This window comes from Scyliorhinus torazame, chromosome 9 (genome assembly GCF_047496885.1).
Source record: "Scyliorhinus torazame isolate Kashiwa2021f chromosome 9, sScyTor2.1, whole genome shotgun sequence".
NCBI lineage: Eukaryota > Metazoa > Chordata > Chondrichthyes > Carcharhiniformes > Scyliorhinidae > Scyliorhinus > Scyliorhinus torazame.
The window spans coordinates 77,036,947-77,062,439 of NC_092715.1; the positions used below are offsets into that span (position 1 = coordinate 77,036,947).

Genomic DNA, 25,493 nt, shown 5'->3' on the forward strand with positions numbered 1-25,493 from the left:
TGCAATTTTCTCCCACTCCATAGGAGTCGCGTCATTCCCAAACTAGTTGATCAATTTGTAGTTTCTGGGAGGACGAGTGATTTTAAAAAAGTTTTTTTTTAGAAAAGAACCAGGTATCCGTGAGGCTGCCTTAAAATACATGAAAACAGGTTAAAATAGTTGAATGAATCGAGCAAAGGCTGTCGTTTTATTTTATACATCCACGCACACACACTAGAGGTGAAATAACTCAAACTTCCCAATGAAGAATTGCGAGCAAATAAAGAAAAACAAGCAACCCACTGCTTAATGTGCTCGGTGTGTGTGTATACAGAAGAAAACTGGAGCTTGCAGCTTGCAGACAACCTTACCCTGGAAAAGCAGTGTGTTTGTGTGTGACACTGGCGGGGAGGGAGATCCCGGCACTGGGCTGCTGACTGTGACAATAACAGGAGCCACACGGGGTCGTGTGTCTTTAAATCGGTGTCAAAGCCAATTACAGCTGATCTCCCCACGTGATTCTCTCACCGTCTGTTCCTGAGCCCCGTGCTTTCCAGCGTGCCTGGGCTGGGCACCTCTCCCACTCCCTCCCTCCTCCTGTTGATGCCATGCCTCTGCAGTCAGCCTGGAGTTTGGTGCTGGTGTTTGCTCCTGGTCTCCAATCGCGGACCCGTCACTTTGGGGAGATGCTCTCGGCAGCTTTCAGTTCGCTCACACCTTAAGTTTTGTGTGTGTGTGTGTGAGAGTGTGTGTGTCAGTGCTGCCGCCTTCCAGACTTTGGGCTGATGGGTTTCAGTCCAACACTGCTCGCGATGGCTCTTGCGGAACAATGATTGAACTGAAATAGTTTTCCTCTCTGTTAAAACAATCAGAAATCTCCCAGCCCTGCTCCCGCTCTCCCCCCCCCCCCTCCCCCAAACTTAAAAAAAAATCTTCCCGGACCTGGTGGACGGAAAATGCAGAAAAGCATCAGGTACAATGAGGGACACGCTGTGTATTTAGCTCTGATCGCGCGTAAAGAGGGGACGAGACGCGGCTACCTGAGCAAGAAGACAGCGGAAACCAGCAAGTGGCACGACAAGTGGTTCGCCCTTTACCAGAATGTGCTCTTCTACTTTGAGAACGAGCAGAGTAGCAGACCCTCGGGGATCTATCTGATCGAAGGCTGCACTTGTGAGAGGGTCCCGTCCCCCAAGCCCCCGACAATGGGCAAGGAGACGCTGGAGAAACAGGTATGGCTGAGACGGTGCGACAACCCCCACGTGGAAATTCAACTGCATCAGGTATCTGTCAATGTGCCGAGATCCAACTGTCAGGCTGCCCCTAGCTGACAAGCCTGCCTGACCGTCAGTCTCCTGACTGATTAATGTTTCCTTTTGCAGTTAGTTGTCACTTCTGATGAGTAAATTTGACCATTATTGTCATTTACAATGATCAGAAGGTGCCATCTCGATGTAAAGCTCACGTGACAGTATTGATGCTTTCCACACACTCCCTGTTCTCGGGTTGGAACGAGCACTAAGGCGGGCGTGCAATGCATGTACAGTCTCTGTGCTGCCCTCACATCTTGTTGCTATCTTAGTAGTAGTGCCAGTCCGCCGCCTCGGTGTACGGTTCACTTGAAGAGCTGCTTCTGTAAGGCGCAAAACAACGTTTAAAGTTCTTATTAATGCTCAAGCAAATGCGTTATTCCCCCAGGAATAAAACACTGGCATCATTCGGGGTAAAACCCTCCATTGTGATTACGGCGCCAACATTTAACAATTAGTACAAGGTAGAAGATGAAATCCCTGTTCGGCTTTAGCTACCTCTTTCAATGAGACTTGGTGAAGGACTGATGTCCCATTAGGAATATAACACTGCTCTTTGTAATATTAAAACACACAGGAAACTAGGCTTGCATTGTTATCTGTTCCCAAGGAATATAGTTCAGCAAGGTCCTGAAACATCCAGGTGGGATAGTCACTCAGTGACCGGGGGGGGGGGGGGGGGGGGATTAAAATTGCCCCGTCTTTGTAAAATATTCTGCTCCCCCAAAATTTCTGGGGGAAAAAAATCATGCTCATTTTGTCACATGTGGTGTGGGTACTTGCTCCAAAACGGATTTGAAATAAGGTTCAGTCGATGTTTCCTCTTATGCAATCAATGTAAAATGTTAGGTCAGTATGAAATCCAATTCTCTCGCTCGAAACATTGGTTTATGGCAATTGATGTTAGCGCTGGGGACAGGTAATCTGCATTCTTCGCTGCATAATACAATTCTAGGCATTTTATGGAATTAATTATAAGCATTTTATAGAATTTGGAAAACAGTGCCATCCTGCCGTCGCTGCAAACTAATTCATGACAGTTTTTTGGAAATGATCCAGGAATCGAGTTTCCAGGTTTATCCCCTTTTGAGCGCAGCACATGTCTGCACTGGCGGAGGACACTTGAGCATTATCATCAGGTTGTAATCTTCGGCTTTGCAACCCGGAGGCTGCACTCAGTGAGGGCCACAGATTGGTTCGGCGCTTGTCATTTGTATTAAGCACACAAATAAACAACAAAACGTTGTGGAGTTATGTCATTTGCCCTACAGTCAAACACCATTTATAAATAGAAATGTGTCTGTACCACCTGACCTATCTTTAGCGCCAGGCAAAGAGAAAAACACTCGTGTAAAAATATTCACTCTCTGGTTTTCCACTAATTAATGTACTTAACATTTGTGTTACTCTGCCTACGGGCGCAGTTAAAAGATAAAACATAACATTGCATGTGTTCATCTCAATTGGGTCATACTTTCCAAGTCATCAATTGTTACCTTAAGGAATTCCATACCACATACATGGATGTTACGGTAGTTTGAGTGGCCCTTAATGTAATTGGACTCCAAACAAACATTAATGTATCATAATAGTGTTATTCCACAAGGCACTGGCACTGTGTACACCAATGTTATTGTTTGATAAAAATTAACATAGTGAGTTTTATTCTCATTATAATAATAAAATAATAGTCTTTATTGTCACAAATAGGCTTACATTAACATTGCAATGAAGTTACTGTGAAAAGCCCCTAGTCGCCACACTCCGGCGCCTGTTCGGGTACATAGAGGGAGGATTCAGAATGTCCAAATGACCTAATAGCACATCTTTTGGGACTTGTGGGAGGAAACTGGAGCACCCAGAGGAAACCTACGCAGACACAGAGAGAATGTGCAGACTCTGTACAGACAGTGACCCAAGCCAGGAATCGACCCTGGGACCCTGGTGCTGTGAAGCCATAGTGCTAACCACTATGTTACTGTGCTGTCATTATCGCTATACAGGATATTTCAGGGAGGTCTTGTGGCACAATGGTTCAAACTCTGGGTTTGTATCCCATCCCAGAACTTGATGGTTAAGGAAGGAGTGTTCATAATGTTGCAGGTTGAGCGTCAACCTATGAATCCTTGTAACACATGCCAAGAGCGGGAGAGATCCTGATCAGCCAAGTGATGGAAGGAGCTTCCACCATCACCATCCATAGTTCCAGACTACAACACACATAAAAGTGTTCGTTGCCACTGCAACATAATCTCCTTGTGTGAACTGCAACACACCACCACAACAGGATATTCCAAAGTGATCAGCAAGGATGCACACACTGTATGACCTTTAGATATTTAAAGGCTGGCATGTTTTTGGTCTGAAATGGTAACAAGAGGGGCAGATCCAATTGTGTATTACCGCTCTCAAATAATATTGAGAGCATGCATGGAATATATTGCAATCTGAACTTTATTCCTCCCCATGTTTTCACAGCTGGGTGGTAACATATTCAATTATGTCCTCTTCAAGTGGTTGTTTATGACATTGCAACATTCAATCACTAGCATCTTCCCTTTTGAAGCTCTATGTAATTAAACATTTTGTGTCTGGTCTGCTTCTGCAGGGCAGGAAGTGACTGTCGGGTAGAACGTGTTGCTAGGGTGTTGGAAACTTCAATGGCGCGGAACTGCTGATTCACTCGAATGGCCCATTCATTGAAAAGAAAACAAATCAAAATCCATTTTATTCAATATGATTTATAGTTTAGCTGTATTTAGTGGATTCACAATCTCTATGCATAAAAGTAATTTCGACTGGGTGTGAAATGGCGTTCGTGATAAGAATACATAGACACTAAATTCACTCATATGATATTCCTCTGCCTATTTTACCTGTCATTAACCAGTTGAATGTGTGTTAAAATAGTACACATAGGTGTTACATGTTTCATTTCAAAATCATAAGAGATCCGGAGAGTGTAGATAGGGCCCAACTGTTCCCACTCGTGACGGGATTGAGAATATGAGAGCACATTTACAGTACATTGCAAAAGAAGAAAAAATAATATGAAAAACTTCCTTAGTGAGTGATTAAGGTCTGCAATGCACTGCTAGAGAGTGTGGTGGAGGCAGATCCAATTGAGGCATTCAGAAGGAAATTAGATTGTCCTTTTTAAATAACAATATGCAGTGTTTTGGGGAGAAAGGGGAGAATGACACTAAATAAATTGCTCATTTGGGGAACCAGTGCAGAAACAATGGGCTAACTGGCCTCCTTTTGCACAGTAAAAACTCTGAGATTCTGTGGTGCATGCATTAAGCTTTTCTTTGCTATTATCTACAAGAATTATTTGTAAACTAAACTCTGTCCAATTAATATTGTTGACAGAACAAGACGCAGTGAACAACCAATAACCAATAACTGCCCCCCCAAGGGCAATTCGGGATTGGCAATAAATGCTGGCTCAGCCAGCAACACCCCCGTCTCATGAACAAATAAAAAAACAGTGATATTCATGGAAGCAATCAAATCCGTAAAATAAAGTTCCTTTAGGTGATCATGTTGGCATCTCCGTCACCCTCCCCTCATCAATGTTATATTGCATAATCTAAGAAAGACAGTTTGAAAGAAATTACTAAAACTCAGTCTTGTATTTATCCATACCATCATATCAGTGCCTATGACAAGTTTCCCACTTGCAGATTTCCCTTTCCCCTGGCTTGATGAGTTGCCATTTTCTCTGTTGCTGGAACTGGGATGTATTCCCCAAAGTGCTCTTATGATGTTTTGCAAAATCAAGGTGTTCCTTCATATGGTGTTTGTACAATGTGAGCGAAGTGTGTAATGCAAGGTGTGGTAATGCAATGGTCGTGCCACTGAAGTAATATTCTCAAAGTTGTGAGCTCACATATCACCATGATGAGTAATAAACCATCCAATAAATCTGATTTATGGCTCGGCCAGAAAACGACTGTGAGCATTAATGGGTTGTTGTTCTAAAACTCCAGCTGGATTACTATTGATCTACAAACAAGGGATTAATCTATCAGCCCTATAAACGACCAAAACAAATGATAGCGGATGCTGGAAATCAGAAATAAGAATATAAAAGAGCTGGAGAAACCCAAGAGGTCAGGCAGCATCAATGGAGAGAAATAGAGTGAAAGTTTCAGCCTGATGACCTGAAGGAAGATGGAATTGTAAGGGTTTTTAAGCTAGTGGGGGCAGGATGAACAAAAGAGAAGGTCTGTGATCGGGTGGAGGCCAGGGAAGATTAAGTAAGAGGTGGGAGGTTGTGTTGGAGCTGTACAGAACTTTGGTTAGGCCACAGCTGGAGTACTGTGTTCAGCTGTGGTCACTGCAGAATGTGATTGCACTAGAGAGGTTGCAGAGGAGATTCCCCAGGATGGTATCTGGGATAGAGCATTTTAGCTGGATAAGCTAATAATAAGCTGGATAATGTTTTCTTTGGAGCAGAGAAGGTTGAGAAGGACCCAGAGGATGGTGGGAATCTGGGATGCACTGCCTGGGAGGGTAGTTGAGACAGGAAACCTCACAACCTTTTGAAAGTACTTTGATGAGCACTTGAAATGTCACAACATTCAAGGCTATGGGCCAAGTGCTGGGAAGTGGGATTAAAGTTGATCAGATTAGATTTTTTATTTGGTGCAGGCTTGATAGGCCAAAGGGCCTTTTATGTACCATATGATTCTAAATATTTCATGATGCATAACCAAGGAGAATGGTAATGGATATAGTAAAGAAACAAACGTTGTATTAAATGAGGCCTGCATAGCAAAATAAAAAACTTCTGAACGCAACTTAAAGGAATAAAGAAAGAAACACAATGAAGACCAACTCAGCAAAACAAAACAAAAACAAAAACAAAACACCTAGAATTTATGATTTAAAGTTGTTGAACTCAATGTTGAGTCCAGAAGACTGTAGAAGAAATGATGCAAAAGGTAAGGTGATGTTCCTTGAGCTTGCATTGAGAGTCACTGCAACACTTGCTTGCAGGCGATGGACAGAAAGATCTGTGTGGGAGCAAGGTGGAGAATTAAAATGACAAGCAACTGGAAGCTCGGGATTGTACCTGCAGACCGAATGGAGGTGTTCTGCAAAGTGGTCACGCAGTCTGTGTTTGGTCATGCCAATGTAGAGGAGAGCAGTAAATACAGTAGACTAAATTGAAAGACGTGTTTGGGGCCTTGGACAATGAAGCGTTGAAATGGCAGGTATTACTTTAGTTATTGCATCATGAAATCCCTTGTTATTTAATCTTTACTGGCCCCCACCCTATCACAGACCTTCTCCTTTGGTCTTCATGCCCCTCACTGGCGTAAAAACCCTTATATTCCTATCATTCTTTCGTTATACTGAAAGGTTATTGACCTGAAATGTTAAACCTCTTCCTTTCCACAGTTGCAGCCTGACCTGCTGAGTTTCTACAGCTTTTGTTTTCCTTATTTTGATCATATAATTGAGTCTGGTCCACATTACAGTGTTAACTCTTGGGTCTCAATGTTCACTGAGAGGTAGGAAGGGAGCTGGGAAACCCAGAATGATGGGAAATGCAGAATCCCGCCGAGTATATTTTATTTATTCATTGATTTTTAAAAATAAATTTAGAGTACCCAATTCTATTTTTTTAATTAAGGGGCAATTTAGCATGGCCAATCCACTTACCCAGCACATCTTTGAGTTGTGGGGGTGAGACCCACGCAGACATGGGGAGAATGTACAAACTCCACACGGAGCCTGCGGAGTTTAAACGCAGGATCTCGTTTGATTTTTTTCTCTCTGTTGGCCAGGCAGCCCTGTAATAGAAGGTTACAGGTGGAAGGGAGAGCAGGGAGAGGGGCAGCATTGTGCATTAGCTTGCTGGATGCTCAGCTAGGGGGATGTAGGGAGGGTAATGTGATGATGGGGGGGGGGGGGGGGGGGGGGGGGGAGACTTTGGGGAAGGTTAGTCTGGGGGCCGAGGGATAGCAATCCTGTTCCTCCTGGGTGGCAAGCAGTGCTGGAAAACACTTAACCAATGGATTTGGCCCTTCTTATCTCCCTCCAATTGCCCGGTTTCCCAATCCCAGGAAAACCCGGTCTGCAGCCTTGAAATCTAAATGGCTGTTAAAATCTGAGGCAACCTGACTAACATTAAAATTATTGAGTCACAGACCTGCTGCCAACCCACTCCAGTAAAACGGGAAGTTGGTGCGTTCCCAGTGGATCGTGTTGGGGGAATTTAACCCCTCAGCCCCTCTGCCAGGCAGTTAAAATTTCTCTCTTAATATTCTCTGAGTTGCATAAACAATCAATATGACCAACTACTTTCTAAGAGTAACAAGAAATTACGTAAAATTTAACTTTGCTAGTCACTCACATGCCAAAAACAAATAGAATCCCCGCCCCCTACATATTTTTAAAAACCCGTACCGTGCTAAATATATCCATGAACTTGTCTTTTACTTTTTTGAGCACTTTGATATCGTTTTACAGCAAAAAAGAGGCCCTTTGACCCAATGTGTCTGCAGTGGCCATCAAGCACACATCTATTCTAATCCCATTTCCCAGCACTTGGTCCATAGCTTTGTATGCTATGGCATTGCAAGTGCTGATCAAAATACATCTTAATGTTGTGAAGGTTCCTGCCTCTACCACCCTTTTGGACAGTGAGTTCCAGATTTCCACTCTCTGGGTGAAAAGGTCTTTTCGCAAATCTCCTCTAAATCTCCTGCCCCTTACCATAAATGTATGCCCCCTGGTTATTGGCTCCTCTGCCAAGAGGAAAATCACCTTCTGATTTCCTCTATCTGTGCCCCTCATAATTTTGTACACTTCCATCATGTCACCCCCTCAGCCTCCTCTGCTCTAAGGAAAATAATCCCATCCTAACCAACCTCTCTTCATAGCTGAAACACTCCAGCTCAGATAACATCCTGGTGAATCTCCTCTGCACCCTTTCTAGTGCAATGACATCCTTCCTATAGTGGGGTGATCAGAACTGCACACTATACTCTAACTATGGCCTAACAAGTATTTTATACAGCTGCAGCATAACCTCCCTGTCCTTATATTCTATATCTTGGCTAATAAGGCAAGTATTCCATATGTCCTTGATGATATAGCTGGGATTAGATGGTGTCTAGAGGGACGGCCTGCATGGGCTCCCAGATGACCAGAGGCCTTCTGAGCATTTAAAGGACATAGGCAGCACTCAGCCGTGTGAGCAGCCAGGAGACTTTTAAGTAACATCAAAGGGGTGCATTTAAGACAGACTGCAGCAATGCCGTTCGAGCCAGGCCACCCCGATTCCGAGGGGCACACCCCAAGTTCATGAACTTGGCACTAAGTCACTACTTGCTACTGCCCCCGACCTGGGTAACCAACCCCCAGCAAGCCCTTTAGTTTTTCAATGGTTTTTCAGTGTTTTTTTAGCCTCCCCCTCCGCAGCCAAGGCACCCAGTCCACGTTTGTAAATAGTTGTAGTAATTCACGACGTGAGACTTCAATCTGAGAGGAGTGGAGCATCGTGGAAGGGCAGAGCAAACTGTGTCCAACCCGTTAATCACAATAAATGCATGCAAATGCCGGTTTTGCATGCCACTGCTACCGCAGAGCGCAAACCTTGTTATCGCCACAAGTGAGGGACTGGAGCATGGCGCCACCTGAATCGGCTCCGGGTGCAGACCTCACCTTTAGCCAAACAGCCGGTTCTCCGCCCGATCACGGTTCACGTTTGCGGCATCGCGAGGTGGAGAATTTCGTCCATAGTCACTATACTTTTCTAAATTTTAATTGGAACCTATTGTTTGCTCAAATTCTGGCCATGATTTAATGGCCTCAATGCACCCAGTGAGGATCTGTGTGGGCTGATTAGATCGTGGGAGAGGCCAAAATCGGGAACCACACCAGGTGCTGAGCAGTTTGCGATCCAACTTGCCCATTCCCGTTGGTGGTATCCAGATCCTGCCTAGACAGGGCGCACATCTAATTGAGGCCAATTAAGGACAATCTCCATCTCATGAGAGATGGAGGCCCAATCTAATGGCCTAGGGGCAGCACAGTAGCACTGTGGTTAGCATTGTTGCTTCACAGCTCCAGGGTCCCAGTTTGATCCCCAGCTTGGGTCACTGTCTATGCGGAGTCTGCATGTTCTCCCCATGTCTGCGTGCTCCTGTTTCCTCCCACAAGTCCTGAAAGGCATGCTGTTGGGCCATTGGAGACCCCTGGGTGGTCAGGGACAGGGCAGGGCAGCACCCTATCTCTTCCTCTGGCACCCGGGCACCTTGACAGTGCCAGGCTTGCACATTGGCATTGCCATCATGGCACTGCCAAGGTGCTGGATGGCACTGCCAGGCTGGTTGGTTTACTGCCAGGGTGCCAAAGTGGCAGTGTTATGGTGCCCGGGTACCAGGATGGCACTGCCAAAGGCTGGGGCCTGAGGGGGCCATGCCCATGGAAGGAGGGTTGAGGGGAGTATGAAGAACAGGTATGAAAGGGCATCTGGATGGCTGGGAGAGTGAAGGTTGGGGGGCCGGAAAGGAGGCATGAAATGGGGGCCCTCAGCAATCCCATAGTGGCGCGATCTCACTTGGAGGTGTGTGGGGTAATGCCCATGTGTATGGGGGGGGGGGGGGGGGCGGTGACATTGCACATGGGTAGGGGACCCTTAAGCTCACTTAGAGATTGGGGCACCTTTTCAATATGGTGGGCTGATCTCTGAGGAGCCAGTCTGACCAGCGAGTTCAGCTCCATTGTGGTGAAAATAAGTGTGGGATAATCCGGAGGGAAGCTTCCCTGGGCCTGAAAAAGCGACTATGTGGTTAGATGGTGGTGAGAACTCATTGACAGTGCCGGGGAGAAACCCCCAGCCAAACCCTCCTTAAATAACACTTAGGCGGGATTTACCGACCGACCTGTGTGTTTTTTGGTGGTGTACGCAGCCTGCCAGTGGGATTTACTGGGCCTGCTGTTGTCAACGGGATTTCCTGTTGACTGCACCCCTTGTCGGCCAGGAAACGCATGCGCCGGCGTGGGACTGGAATATCCCGCTGGCGTGAACAGCCAGTAATTCCTGCCCTGAGAAACATTTTCATTAGATCATGCTCTCTGTCTTTGTTGGTTCAGTTTGTGTGATTCAAGAAATGATTTGGATACAAACTAGATGATCAGTTTGAATAGGTTTTCAATTAAACCTTACAAGCAATAACATATTGTTTTACTTCAAATGGTGTGTATAATAACCCTCATGAGATCCACGGGGACACATCAATCAATCTCCCCATGGGACTTGTAGAACACAAGCTCCTCCACTAGTGGGCGGCGGCCCACCCAGTTGGGTTCGTAAATTTGCCCTTTAAAAGCCGGCCCAGAATGGGACTGGCATCTTCGATAGTCCTGACTGGAACCAGCGTGTTGTAAGCCATGTTATATTGAAACATAGAAAATAGAAGCAGGAAGAGGCCATTCGGCCCTTCGAACATGCTCTGCCATTCATTATGATTATGGCTGATCATTCAGCTCATTAGTATTATCCCACCTTCCCCCCCATTTCCTTTCATCCCCTTCGGCCCAAATGTTATATCTAACTGCTTCTTGAAAACATAACAATGTTTTGACTTCAACTACTTCTGTGGTAATGAATTCCATAGGTGACCACTCTCTGGGTGAAGAAACCTTTTCCTCATAACTGTCCTAAACCGTTTACTCTGTATCCTCAGACTGTGGCCCACCATCGGGAACATCCTTTTTGCATCTACCCTGTCTAGTCCAGTTAGAATTTTATAGGTTTCTATGAGTATCCCCCCTCATTTGTCTGAACTCCAGCAAATACAATCTTACTGACTCAGTCTCTCCTCATATGTCTGTTCTGCAATCTCAGGAATCTCTGCACTTCCTTTAGAGCAAGAACATCCTTCCTCAGATAAGACCAAACTGCACACAATATTTGAGGCGTGGCCTCACCAAGGCCCTGTATAATTACAGCAAGACATCTCTGCTCCTGTACTCGAATCCTCTCGCAATGAGGTCAACATACCATTTGCCTTCTTTACCACCTGCTGTATCTGCATGTTTTACTTCAAATGGTGTGTATAATAACCCTCATGGGATCCACGGGGACACATCAATCAATCTTCCCATGGGACTTGTAGAACACAAGCTCCTCCACTAGTGGGCGGTGGCCCACCCAGTTGGGTTCGTAAATTTGCCCTTTAAAAGCCGGCCCAGAATGGGACCGGCATGGAGGACACCCATGTCTCGTTTTACATTCCCCTCTCTAATTTATGGCCATTCAAATAATAATCTGCCTTCCTGTTTTTGCTACCAAAGTGGGTAACCTCACATTTCTCCAAATTATACTGTATCTGTCATTCATTTGATTACTCACTCAATTTATCCAAATAAATTGAGAGTTGCAGCTTTTACTTTCTGTTTATGAATTAAATGTTGTTTCATTTACTTCACAGGCCTCCTGAGCTTTTATCATGTGACAAGCTGAGAAAAACAGAGACACTATCCTGTTTACATTTATAGCACCAAACAAATTGTCACTTACATAAGATTGGTTTTATAGAGTGAGTGCAATGCTAATTAAGTTGAGGAGGCGAGACCATTTGATGTTTCACATGTGAACCCTTCCTCTGAATTATGCACTGATGAGAGGAACAGAACTGTTAAGACAGTGTGACCAACCATCCTGTTTTATACAGGATCATCTGGATATTTTGTTGTTCCCATGTCCCACATATTTTTAAAACTTTGATGAGCCAGTAATCTGGGAGACTGCCTAAGTATCATCTTTCAGCTCCCTGTGCGTCTTTGTTATTTACACATTGCTTCTACAAACTAACATGGGAACCATCCCCCTGGGGAGAGGTCAAACTTGAAGATGGACTGGTTTGAATCCAATTAAATTTTTTCATTGACCCTTATAAAGACCCTTCTTTGAATGACCATCCCTGCTTCCTATCCCCCAATAAAAGTGTCCCTTATTTTATTTCTTAAGATTTAGATTGAGATTTATTGTCACGTGTACCAAGGTACAGTGAAAAATATTATTCTGCGTACAGTCCAGGCAGATTGTTCTATCCATGAAAAACATAGGACGTACGATAAATACACAATGTAAACACATAGACATAGACATTGGGTGAAGCATACAGAGTGTAGCGTTACACAGTAAAGAAGATGCATAGAGAAATCAGTTCAATCCATGAGAGGACCAGCAGGGTAACAGCAGGGAAGAGGCTACTTTTGAATCTGTTAGTGCATGTTCTAAGACTGTTGGATCTTCTGCCCGATAGAAGAGGTTGGAAAAGAGATTATCTTTGATTATCCTGCCTGCTTTTCCAAGGCAGCAGGAGATGTAAACAGCGTCAATAGATGGGAGGCGGGTTTGCGCGATGGACTGGGCGGTGGTTCATGACTCTCTGTAGTTTCTTATGGTCTTGGGCCGAGCAGTTGCCATACCAGGTGCTGATGCCACCAGATAGGATGCTTTCTATGTTGTATCTGTAAAAATTAGTAAGAGTCAATGTGGACATGCTGAATTTCCTCAGTTTCCTGAGGTAAGAGTTGTTCACCGTGCTTTAAGATGACATTTAAGATTCTAATCCACTGGCTTTTAGATGAGATATTTAAACTGAAGCCTGTATATCTTTTTTTAGTGAATGTAAAAGATTCCTGGCTATATTTGAAGGAACTCGAATGGATTTCGAGCCAACATTCCACCCTCAATAAACGCCCCAAAAATAATCATGATTTGGTCATTTTCTGAGTAACATCATGGAGAATTTAGAACAATGTACTGGAATATATTGATAATAATCTTCATTAGTGTCACAAGTAGGCCTACATTAACACTGCAATGAAGTTACTGTGAAAATTCCCTAGTCGCCACACTCTGTGCTTGTTCGGGTACACTGAGGGAGAATTTGGTGCACAGTGGTTAGCACTGTTGCTTCACAGCACCAGGGACCCGGGTTCGATCCCGGCTTGCGTCACTGTCTGTGTGGAGTCTACCTGTTCTCCCCATGTCTGCGTGGGTTTCCTCTGGATGCTCTGGTTTCCTTCCACAAGTCCCAAAAGACGTGCTGTTAGGTGAATTGGACATTCTGAATTCTCCCTCAGTGTACCCGTACACACTGACCTGTTGAGATACTGAAGCACTGCTTAACTCCCTTCCTTAAATATCGATTCCATTCCTCTTCCGGCACAAATCTGTGATTGAGTCAGTCTGTTTGCAAATTTGCTGTCCCATTTGATCCTGAGATAAACTTCCAACCTCATATTAGTGTCATCACTAAGACTATACTTATTTGCACCTCGGACATCATTCAATTCTGCTCTTGTTTCAGTTCATATGCTGCTGAATCTCAACTATTCCAATGTACTCCTGGCTAACCTCCCACATTCATCCTCCATAAACTTAAGGAAACCAAAACCCTGCTGCCGTATCTTAACTTGCAGAAAGTCCCGTTGTGCTATCACCCCTGTGCTCACTGACCTACATTGGCTCTTGGTAAGGGTCTTCATTTTAAAATTCTCATCCTTGTTCTCAATTCCCCTGATGGTCTCGACCCTCCTGGTCTCTGTAATCTGCTCCAGCCCACAACCCTCCGAGCTATCTATGCCCCTCTAATTGTGACCACTGGTGCATTCTTGATTTTAATGAATTCCATGATTGGTGGCTGTGCTTTCAGTTACCGAGACTCCAAGCTTTGGAATTTCTTCCCTACACCTCTCCACCTCTTTCTTATTTTCCTCCTTTAAGACACTCCTTAAAACAAAGTGTTTGGTCGCCTGGCCTAATAGCTCTTTATATGGCTCGATGACATACTTTGTTTTATAAATATATGTTGTTGTTGTTATCACTTCTGCCACTGCAGGTCAAGAGAGGTTTCTTGGTTTTCTCATGTTCAACAGAGTCATAAGTTGCAGGTAATGAACCTTTGAAACAGCAGAAAGCCTTGTCACCTCCCATGACCTTCAATAGTACCAACATTGCCAAATCTCCAGCCATCAACGCCCTGCAGATCACCGTTGACCAGAAGTTAAATTGGACCAGCCTTTTCAACGTGGTTACTATATCAATAATTCCATAAACATCTGAAACATCTGCATTTATCACCCCACCCTAGTTTCCTTGAGAAGCCGCTGACAGCCCTTCTCGAACTACTACCAGTTTGATACAACTGAGTGGCTTGTTGGGTCACTTCAAAAGGCAATTAAAAATCCATAATGTTGGTGTGTAGCTGGAGTCACATATAGGTCAGATCAGCTAAGGACAGACAGTAGGCTTTCTTTCCTTAATTATATTAGAACACAGAGCAAAGAAAATTACAGCACAGGAACAGGCCCTTCTGTCCCCCAAGCCTGCACCGACCATGCTGCCCATCTGAACTAAAACCCCCTACCCTTCCGGGGACCATATCCCTCTATTCCCATCCTATTCATGTATTTGTCAAGACACCCCTAAAAGTCACTATCGTAACTGCTTCCATTATCGCCCCCGTCAGAGAATTCCAGACTCCCACCATCCTCTGTGTAAAATACTTGCCTCCTCCATCTCCTTTAAACCTTGCCCCTCACACCTTAAACCTATGCCCCCTATTAATTGACACTGCCACCCTGGGAAAATGCTTCTGACTACCCACACTGTCCAGGCACCTCATAATCTTGTAGACTTCTACCAGGTCGCCCCTCAACCTCTGACATTCCAATGAAAACAAACCAAGTTTCTCTAACCTCTCCTCATAGCTAATGCCCTCCATACCAGGCAACACCCTGGTAAATATTTTCTGTACCCTCTCCAAAGCCTCCACATCTTTCTGGTAGTGTGGCAATCAGAATTGAACACTATATTCCATGTGCGGCCTAACTAAGGTTCTATAAAGCTGCAACATGACTTGCCAATTTTTAAACTCAATGCCCCAGCCGATGAAGGCAAGCAGGCCGTATGCCTTCTTGACTACCTTCTCCATCTGCATTGCTACTTTCAGTGACCTGTGTGCCTGTACACCCAGATTCCTCTGCCTGTCAATACCCTTAAGGGTTCTGCCATTTACTGTATATTTCCCATCTGTATTAGACCTTCCAAAATGCATTACCTCCCATTTGTCTGGATTAAACTCCATCTGCCACCTCTCCGCTAAAGTCTCCAACCAATCCATATCCTGCTGTATCCTCTGACGGTCGTCATCGCTAACCGCAATTCCACCAACCTGTGTGTCGTCCGCAAACTTACTAATCAAACCAGATACATTTTCCTCCAAATCATTTATATATATTACAAACGGTAAAGGTCGTACCACTGATTCCTGAGGAATGCCACTGGTCACACCTCGCCATTCAGAAACGAATCCTTCCACTGCTACTCTCTGTCTTCTATGACCGAGCCAGTTCTGTATCCATCTTTCCAGCTCACCTCTGCTCTGGTGCAACTTCACCTTCTGTACCACTTTTCCATGAGGGACCTTGTCAAAGGCCTTACTGTTGTCCATGTGGCCAACATCCACTGCCCTACCCTCATCAATCATCTTCATAACTTCCTCGAAAAAGTTGATCAAGTTAGTGAGACATGACCTCCCCTTCACAAAACCATGTTGCCTCTCGCTAATACGATCACTTATTTTCAAGTGGGAGTAAATACTGTCTCAAAGAATCCTCTCCAATAATTTCCCTACCACTGACGTAAGGCTCACTGGCCTGTAATTCTAATTAATGAACCAGCGGGGTCTTTATAAGTTTTGGACAACTTCAAGGTCACGTTTACTGACACCAGCATTTAAAAAAAGAATTCAACTTCTCATGAGTACCATGATAGGATTTTAACTCATGTACATTAGATTATTAGTAAACTACTGCACCATTTTAGTTTAAGGGTAAGGAACAGAGCTGGGGTTGGGTGTACAATGAGTGATTCAGCCTCTCCAGCATCTACAGGCTCAATCAGAAATGTTATCTAGTATTGTATACATTTAATAAGGTACCGAAATGGATACCTTCACACTCATCTGTCCACTCACTCAACTTGTTGATATCGCCTTGAAGCCTCTACATCCTCCTCACCACTCACATTCCTATCTAGTTTTGTGTTGCCAGCAAAATTGAAAGTAGTACATTTGGCTCCATCATCCAAAGTCATTGATATGTATTGTGAATAGTTGGGGCTCACTAGTCACCGTCTGCCACTCTGAAAAAGGCACATTTATTCGTACTCTCTGTTTCTTGTCTGTTACCAATTCAAAATCCATGTCAATATATTGTTCCAATCCCATGTGCTTTAATTGTGCATGCTAACCTCTTCTCAAAACTTTATCAAAGCTTTCTGAAAATCCAAATACATCACATCCAGTGGTTCATCTAATTACGTCCTCAAAAAACCCCAGTTGTTTTGTCAAAAATGATTTCCCATGAATCCATTTTGACTTTGTTTAATCCTGTTCATATTTTCTAAGTGTGTTGATATCACATCCTTTTTAGCATATGCCCTACTATTTATTAGATGCAGTAATGAGCTGTGCACCATGGAAAGGATGTAAAGAATAGAAAAGATACAATGCAGACACACTAGGATGCTGCCTACTTTGAGGAAATACAAAGAAAGACTGAGGCTCTTTTCAGCAGAACAGAGGATATTAGGAGTGATTTATGGAGCTGTTTAAAGGTATGGAGGAATGGGACAGGTAGAAACAGACTATGTTAATATGTGTAGGACAAGAGACATCTATGCATGGTTAAATGTAAGATATTTAGGACAGGAAAAAGAATAACCTTTTTTTAACAGATGTTTATGAGGCTGTGAAATGCAGAATTAGTGATTGACACAGAGACGAGGGCTGAATTTTACAGTCGGGAGGTGGGGGAGGGGGGGGGGGGCTCAGACTGGTCACCTTGTTAACAAACCTATTGACCTGAATAACACGCTGCCCACGCCATAATACAGATGGCGTGGGCAGTCAGGCAGGAGTGGGAATGTCATTTCTAAAGGCCAACATGAGAAATGATAGGAAGGAAAGAAGGGGCTTAACATTAGGAGGGGTCCCCTGCATGAATCAGTACTGGTGCTACTGGGACCGATTGGATTCCGAGGGAGGGGGTTCCAGAGCTGAGCCGTGGGAGCTGCTGTGATTGCAGGAAGAAGATCTGAGGAACTTTGTGGCTGTATTAATAAGGTAATTCCTGGGATTTTAAGGCAAGGAGGAATCCCAGAAACCTGACTGGAGGGTGGGGTGCATGGGAGGGCTATGCTCTGACAAGAAGTGCAGAAGGTAGAAGGAAATGGGGGTCTGACATTTAGGGGGCGTTATAGCAATGTGTGCAGGGAGGGGCTTCCTACCTCTCCCCTCCCCACCCCGGAAATGTTGTGCCCCTCTGCCCTTTCTGTCATTTCTCAGGTAGGATTTTAGAATGGCCTGCCCACTCTTGCCCGACTACCCACACCCGCTGTATTAACGTAGGGGCAGTGCATTATTCATGCCATTAGGCCTAACTGACCCGTCATTATTTATTTACATATGGTGGGCATACTGCTGATTTCGGTGCCCACTCACCTAGTGTATTATGGGGGTAAACTCCAAGGGTTGGCAGGAAGGTGGTGGCCTAGAGATCCAACCTATTTTGGTTTGCAGTGGCTCCGGTTTTCTCCCCCAGTCCAAAGATATGCAGGTTAGGTGGATTGGCCATGCTAAATTACCCCTCAGTGACCAGGGATGTGCAGGTTAGGTTACGGGGATAGGGCGGGTGGGCGGGGGATTGCACTTGGCTAGAGTGCTCTATTGGAGAGTCGGTGCAGACCCGATGGGCAAAATGTTCTTCTTCTGCACTGTAGGGATTCCTCCCACCCCCCCACACTACAAAGTACACCTGGCACGGGCACCTAAAATCCAGCCCAGTGTTTAATATAATGGATAGGTGTTTGAAGGTAGTGCTGGGAAGCTGTACAGTGTCAATATTTATTAAAAGTCAACAGCTACTGCCCTAACTTCATATTGGATTCACGAGGTGCACAATTTCAGGATTGTATGATTGACAGTTTTATAAGTTGCTCCACAGTAATGTTCAACAGCTTCTCAGTGATCATAGTTTCAGTGAATGTCGACACAGCTGGAAGATGATGATACTGGTAAATGGATAATGAGACTCCTATTCTAACCTTTCTCATCGGCTGATTCATTTGTTTCTTTCTGTTCAGATGGAATTGACAGGGACAGATTAACAGTTCATTCAGTTTGCATAAATTCTTGAACAGATGTACTGTGATTTCTGACTCGTGACTCTGAGTGGCTCTTACCGTTATACTGCCCACTCTGGTCATTTGGATTATTGCACACATCTGGAACAGGGACTTTCCATTTCTAAATTGCAAGGAGCAAATATTGGAGTAGGGATTTCAGTTCTGATTAAATATTAATTATTTTCTATCTCCATAGATGGTAGGAACATTGGTAAAGGAGTAGGCCATTTAACCCTATAGCCTAATGTGATTATTTGTGACCAAACTCCATTTACTCATCATATGCCCCTATCCCTTCAATTAACAAAAAACAGCCAAATTCCAATTTAAATTTAACGATTATTTGAGCATCAATTGGTGTTTGTGGAAGTGATATCCAAACTTTTACCAGCTTGTGTGCAGTACTGCTTACTAATTTAGTTTCCCAAAAGATCTGGCTCTAATTTTTGAACTACATCCCCTAGTCATAAAATCATAGAATTTACAGTGCAGAAGGAGGCCATTCGGCCCATCGAGTCTGCACCAGCCTTTGGAAAAGAGCACCCTACCCAAGCTCACACCTCCACCCTGTCCCCGTAAGCCCACCTAACCTTTTTTTTGGACACTAAGGGCAATTTAGCATAGCCAATCCACCGAACCTAGAACCCCGAACAAATGTCAATAGTATCTATTTCACCAGTTCCAATTCATATCTTGAAAACTTTGATCAAATCACAGGGAATACAAGCTAGTTTGTGTTAAACCCCCCCCCCCCCCCCCCCCCACACACACACACACACACTTTGACCCTGAGAACCCAGCTACCATTATGGTAAATCAATGATGTACTTTATCCAAGACTAATATAACTAAGGTGCGATGCCCAGAACTGCTCGCAGTTTGGTCTATAACCAGGGATTTGTATGGCTGTAGCATAGTTTTGATCCCCTTGTATTCTAATCTCTTGGCTATAAAGGTCAAAATTCCATTAGTTATTTTTGATAATTTTCTGCACCTGTTCATGCTATTTAGGGGTAAATTTTCCGGTCCTGATTGGCACGGGAATCATCGTGGCAGGGATGGAAACTTTGACCAAAGAAAATTTAAAGATCTGTTGACCTTGAGCAAGAATTTCTGATCATGGGGTGGGTGTGACTGCAAAATCTCACCCTTAATCTTTGCCAGTTCTATCCAAGATGAGTTCTGATCTCATATTCCTGCAATCACTAGGACTGCTTGTTTCCACCTCCACAACATCATTGACTTTACCATCTCAGCTAAGATACTGCTGAAACCCTCATTCATGTCTCTGCGGCCTCAGGGGCGGGATTCTCCGTTTCGCCGCACTCGTTTTCTGGTGTGGGACCCCTCCCTACCGGCAGTGAGATCCTCCGTCCCAGCAGCCGGCCAATGGGGTTTCTCATTGTGTGCACCCCCACTCCGTCGGGAATTCTGCGGGCGTGAGTGCACTGCCGGCGAAACGGAGGATCCCACCGATGGAGAATCCAGCCCTTGGACTTGACTATTTCAGTGCATTTCCTGCTGGTCTTCCACATTCTTTTCTCCGTAAACTTGAGGACATGCAAATATCTGCTTCCAAGTCTTAACTCGCACCAAGTCCCATTCCCCTGCTTTAAAAATTCTGATCCTTGTTTTCAAATCTCTTACAGCCTCACAACCCTGCCTCCATTTTTGTATCTCCTCCAGTCCCACAAGACTCTGAAATATCTGCGCTTCTCTAATTCTGATCTGTTCCACATCCTCAATTATAATCGCTCCACCATTGCTGACTACACCTTCAGTTGCCTAGGCCCTCAGCTCTGAAATACCCTCCCTACACCTCTCTGCCTCTACACCTCACTTCCTTCCATTAAAGGCACTAGGGGGAGGCAGTGGCGTAGTGGTATTGTCGCTGGATGAGGATAATGCTCTGGGGACCTGGGTTTGAATTCCGCCATGGCAGATGGTGAAATTTGAATGCAATAAAAAAATATGGAATTAAAATTCTAAAGGTGACCATGAAACCACTGTCATAAAAACCCATCTGGTTCACTAATGTCTGTTAGCGAAGGAAATCTGTCATCCTTACCTGGTTTGGCCTACATGTGACTCCAGACCCACAGCAATGTGGTTGACTCTTAAATGCCCTCAGATATGGGCAATAAATGCTGATCCAGCCAGTGATGCCCACGTCCCATGAATGAATAAAAGATAATTAAAAATGTAACTCTTTGACAAGACTTTTGATCAACTGATCTAATATTTTTTGGCTCATTTTCATACTCTGTTTTGTAAAACTCCTGTGAAGCACCTTGGGATGTTTTATTAAGATAAAATTCATATAATTTGCCGGCTTTAAGTCCAAAGTCACATTTACTCACATTGAAATCCATTTTCCCTACTCTTTCCCATTCACATGATCGATTTAAATATCTTTGTAATTTTATGCTTCTATCTGCACTGCTTGCCAGCTTTGAAAGTTTTCCTTTGAAAGTTTTCTGCTGTCACAACCAAAAGTGGTCCCCATCCTGTTGGTATCTGCTGGTCACATAGTGTTGTGATCCTCCAATTAAGAGACCATGTATGTACTCGGCATCCAATTAAGAATGGTGGGCCGATTTCTGAGGTAGGAGACCCAATCGGTGGGCCTGATGTTCTGAATGCTGGCAGCCCCACAGGCAGGGGAGGGCATCACTGGGGCAAATGGGGAATTGTAAGGGTGTCTCAAAATGTTGGTGTGCTCTGAATCATTCTGAAACTAGAGAAAGGCAACAGCTATCAGGTGATCATGGTGGAGGGTGAATCCCTCCATAAGATTGCATGTGGCTGTCATCTAATTTTGATGGGAGCATTGAGGGGAGGAGGCTATGGCATTCTCAATGACTGACCCGAATTTGCACCTTAACTGGCTACTTGTTACTGCTGGATGGGTTAGCCACTGCAAACTCAACCCCACCTTCAGCGAGGTTGCTGGGAAGCTCAGGGCCCGATCTGATGCACATTTTTCAAATGTTGTTCCTTGTCTCATCTCCAACCCTGCGGCCTCTGTTGGGATAGTAAGATTGTGGCCAACGCCATCTTTTCGTTGTATCACTCAGCTTGGATGCTGCCTGCCCTGCTGAGTGTTTCCAACATTTTCTATCTTTATTTCACTGAGGGAATTTGTTAGGTTCGACTATCAGAACTTTGGTATAATCAAACAGTGAACATTTTGCAATTCAGTAAAATTGCCAGCCAGTTTATACCGGAATGACTTGATATTTCCCTAATCTGTCGTAAACAGAATTAAAAATGCAATTTGAGAATGAAATATAAAAATGCCAGACCTTCTTTAACAGCCAACAGCCAAAGAATCTTATTAATCCTAGTCTAAGGATATTAAGAATAAGTTGGAGAGACTTTCCTCAAGGGCAGGATTGCTGCCAGAAGTGGGTCGAGGCAGGATTTGCACCAGACGATCCACTCCTGATGTGGTTCTTCTTTCAGTTTCTTCACTTTGGTCACCCAAATATCCCAGTGTTGACCCACTGCTGCATGAGCTGAAATATATTTGGCCTATCATTCTGTAGGATCCAGTTTTAATGTTTGTTATTCTTTTGTTGGATGTGAGCATCACTGGCAAGTCCAGCATTTGCTTCTCATCCTTAATTACCCTTGGGAAAATGTTGGTAAGCCACATTCTTGAGCCGCTATATTTCATTTGCTGTAGGTATGGTGCTGCTGGGAAGAGGGCCTCCGAATTAGCTCAACTGCTTTAATAACAGAGGGTGCTGTAAAACCTTGGCAGCCAGTTTAGGAGATGAAGGTTGAGTGGAAGACCTCCCCCCCCCCCCCCCAATTTTACTCAAATCCCCACCTCAGGTGACGACAATTGACGGAAAATCCTTGCTGATGAATCCAGCAATTGTTTTTTAGCCCCCCCCCCATCCATAACATTCTTAAAATATCATTTGTCTGTTCATTAAATTCTGCCAAAATGGAAATCTAGTCATCTGCAATGTATTGCATTTCTTAAAACTGTACGCACTTCCTGAGTCACAATCTTGCCACATAATATAAAACTGTGAACACTTGCTGAAGCCTGGAGACATGCTGAACATTAACATGTATTTACTTTTAATTAGTCACACTAGTGTTGCACCTCCTTTGTTTTATATTTCAGTCCTTTTTCTATGGCACTGCTACCCTTTGGACTCCATCATTCACTATAAGTCCTGAAAATTGCTCAAAAGCTTTTTGTTCCCATTCCAACAGTGTTGGAAGTATTTTAGTTTAGGCCTGTCATTTACTTTTGCTTATTCTGCCAAAGCATAATACTTGGCATCATAATGTTTCTGCAATATTTTCTCACTGGTATTATCCATTACTATTGCAGCTTCTCACTCATCGCCTCACTTCAAAACTCAGTTGTCTCCTTTGTTTGTTACTCTGGCTGCTGCTACCTGTTCACTGAGAGGCACTGAGAGTCCCCATTTAACATATAAATATCAGTGTCAGCAAATAAAGAAACAAATTTACTCTGTTCAACTTCAGAGACTTGCTGCAAATCTTGATTTATAAATCCTGGGCGGGATTCTCCGGTCGGCATCGCCGAAATCGCGTTCGTCGATCGGCCGGGAATACCCGTTTCTGACCAAATCAGGGGTGGCGCCTCTTTCGCGATGCTCCGCCCCCTCCAAAGCTGCATACTCCTATATTGGTGGCCTCAGGATGTTGCCTGAGGCCCACCCCCCCAATGCTCTGCCCTTAACCGGCCGAGTTCTCGACGGCGTCGGTCGCATGTGGTATCATCCGCCGGGAATCATAGAATCATAGAATCATAGAAGTTTACAGCATGGAAACAGGCCCTTTGGCCCAACCAGTCCATGCCGCCCAGTTTTTACCATTAAGCTAGTCCCAGTTGCCCGCACTTGGCCCATAACCCTCTATACCCTCTATATAAGTTAGTGAGACACGACCTCCCCTTCACAAAACCATGCTGCCTCTCACTAATACGTCCATTTGCTTCCAAATGGGAGTAGATCCTGTCTCGAAGAATTCTCTCCAGTAATTTCCCTACCACTGAAGTAAGGCTCACCGGCCTGTAGTTCCCTGGATTATCCTTGCTACCCTTCTTAAACAGAGGAACAACATTGGCTATTCTCCAGTCCTCCGGGACATCCCCTAAAGACAATGAGGATCCAAAGATTTCTGTCAAGGCCTCAGCAATTTCCTCTCCAGCCTCCTTCAGTATTCTGGGGTAGATCCCATCAGGCCCTGGGGACTTATCTATCTTAATATTTTTTAAGACACCCAACACCTCGTCTTTTTGGATCTCAATGTGACCCAGGCTATCTACACACCCTTCTCCAGACTCAACATCTACCAATTTCTTCTCTTTGGTGAATACTGATGCAAAGTATTCATTTAGTACCTCGCCCATTTCGTCTGGCTCCACACATAGATTCCCTTGCCTATCCTTCAGTGGGCCAACCCTTTCCCTGGCTACCCTCTTGCTTTTTACGTACGTGTAAAAAGCCTTGGGATTTTCCTTAACCCTATTTGCCAATGACTTTTCGTGACCCCTTCTAGCCCTCCTGACTCCTTGCTTAAGTTCCTTCCTACTTTCCTTATATTCCACGCAGGCTTCGTCTGTTCCCAGCCTTTTAGCCCTGACAAATGCCTCCTTTTTCTTTTTGACGAGGCCTACAATATCTCTCGTTATCCAAGTTCCCGAAAATTGACGTATTTATCCTTCTTCCTCACAGGAACATGCCGGTCCTGAATTCCTTTCAACTGACACTTGAAAGCCTCCCACATGTCAGATGTTGATTTGCCCTCAAACATCCGCCCCCAATCTAGGTTCTTCAGTTCCCGCCTAATATTGTTATAATTAGCCTTCCCCCAATTTAGCACATTCATCCTAGGACCACTCTTATCCTTGTCCACCAGTACTTTAAAACTTACTGAATTGTGGTCACTGTTACCGAAATGCTCCCCTACTGAAACATCTACCACCTAGCCGGGCTCATTCCCCAATACCAGGTCCAGTACCGCCCCTTCCCTAGTTGGACTGTCTACATATTGTTTTAAGAAGCCCTCCTGGATGCTCCTTACAAACTCGTGACGGCTGAGGACTCAGTCCAGCGCCGCCACAGTGGGGGAGGGACGATCCACGGACAGGGGGGACTTTGTCAGGGGCTGGGGGCATAGTTGGGGGGTGGTCCGGGGCGCACGTGCTGGCCAAAGGGGGGGGGGCACTATTTTGCTGGCCAGGTCCGCGAGCGGCCGCGCCATCTTGCATGACTCGGCCGCTGCAGGCCGCCGCTGTGCGCGGTCATGGCCCCGGCAATTCTCCGGGCCATATCGATAACTAGAGCCGGGTGTTCTATGCTGCCCTCCTGCCAGCCTCCAGCCAAATGGAGGATCGGTGGCCGTTTTACGCCGAATTTTCGGTCGTAAAACGCCACTGTTCCCACGCCGGAGTGGGGACATAGCCTCAGAATGGGAGAATCCAGCCCCCTTCTCCAATTCTAGCCTTTGCTGCCGCTTCTCCATGTCCATAATTTTAATTTCAATACTGTCACCATCTTTTGAAAGTTGACAGTGAATCTTCTAAAGCTGTTGCTTTCAGTAACTGGATGGCGGTAAGTAGCTTGGTGTTATTTAACTGGACAGGAAACCCTGGCATTGTATGTTCACAATCCCACTATGGCAAGTTGTGATTGGAATTCAAAGGCCTGGATTTTTATTCACGCATCAGGAGTGCAGTCAGGGTATATTCAAACCTGACGTGGGAGAAAGCGGCACAGAAGATCAGATATTTGTTCCATGCTGGTGGGGTTCCATGGGAGTTGTGCCAGGTGACCACGGAACGAATATGGAGGATGTCGGGTGTAGAGATGGGCTGGGCATTAGGCCTGCCTTGGTGAAAAGCGCTACATAAATTTTTTAAAAAGAACAGGAAAACATGAAACAGTCCTCCACCCCTCACTACTCACACCCACACATTTCCCACTCCC

At 44.8% G+C, this 25,493-nt stretch overlaps 1 protein-coding gene across 3 annotated transcripts in view; it reads left to right on the top strand.

The window, feature by feature from the left end:
* Nucleotides 1-544: 544 nt before the first annotated feature.
* rasgrf2b (Ras protein-specific guanine nucleotide-releasing factor 2b) overlaps nt 545-25,493 on the top strand; it is a 465,843-nt gene continuing 440,894 nt past the window's right edge. The window contains exon 1 of one of the 3 annotated variants that reach the window (XM_072516189.1): nt 545-1,262. In XM_072516189.1, coding sequence (XP_072372290.1) covers nt 936-1,262 — 327 coding nt within the window. In that variant the 5' untranslated portion in view covers nt 545-935. The remainder of the gene's footprint in view (nt 1,263-25,493) is intronic. The other 2 variants (XM_072516187.1, XM_072516188.1) reach the window with 2 other exon arrangements.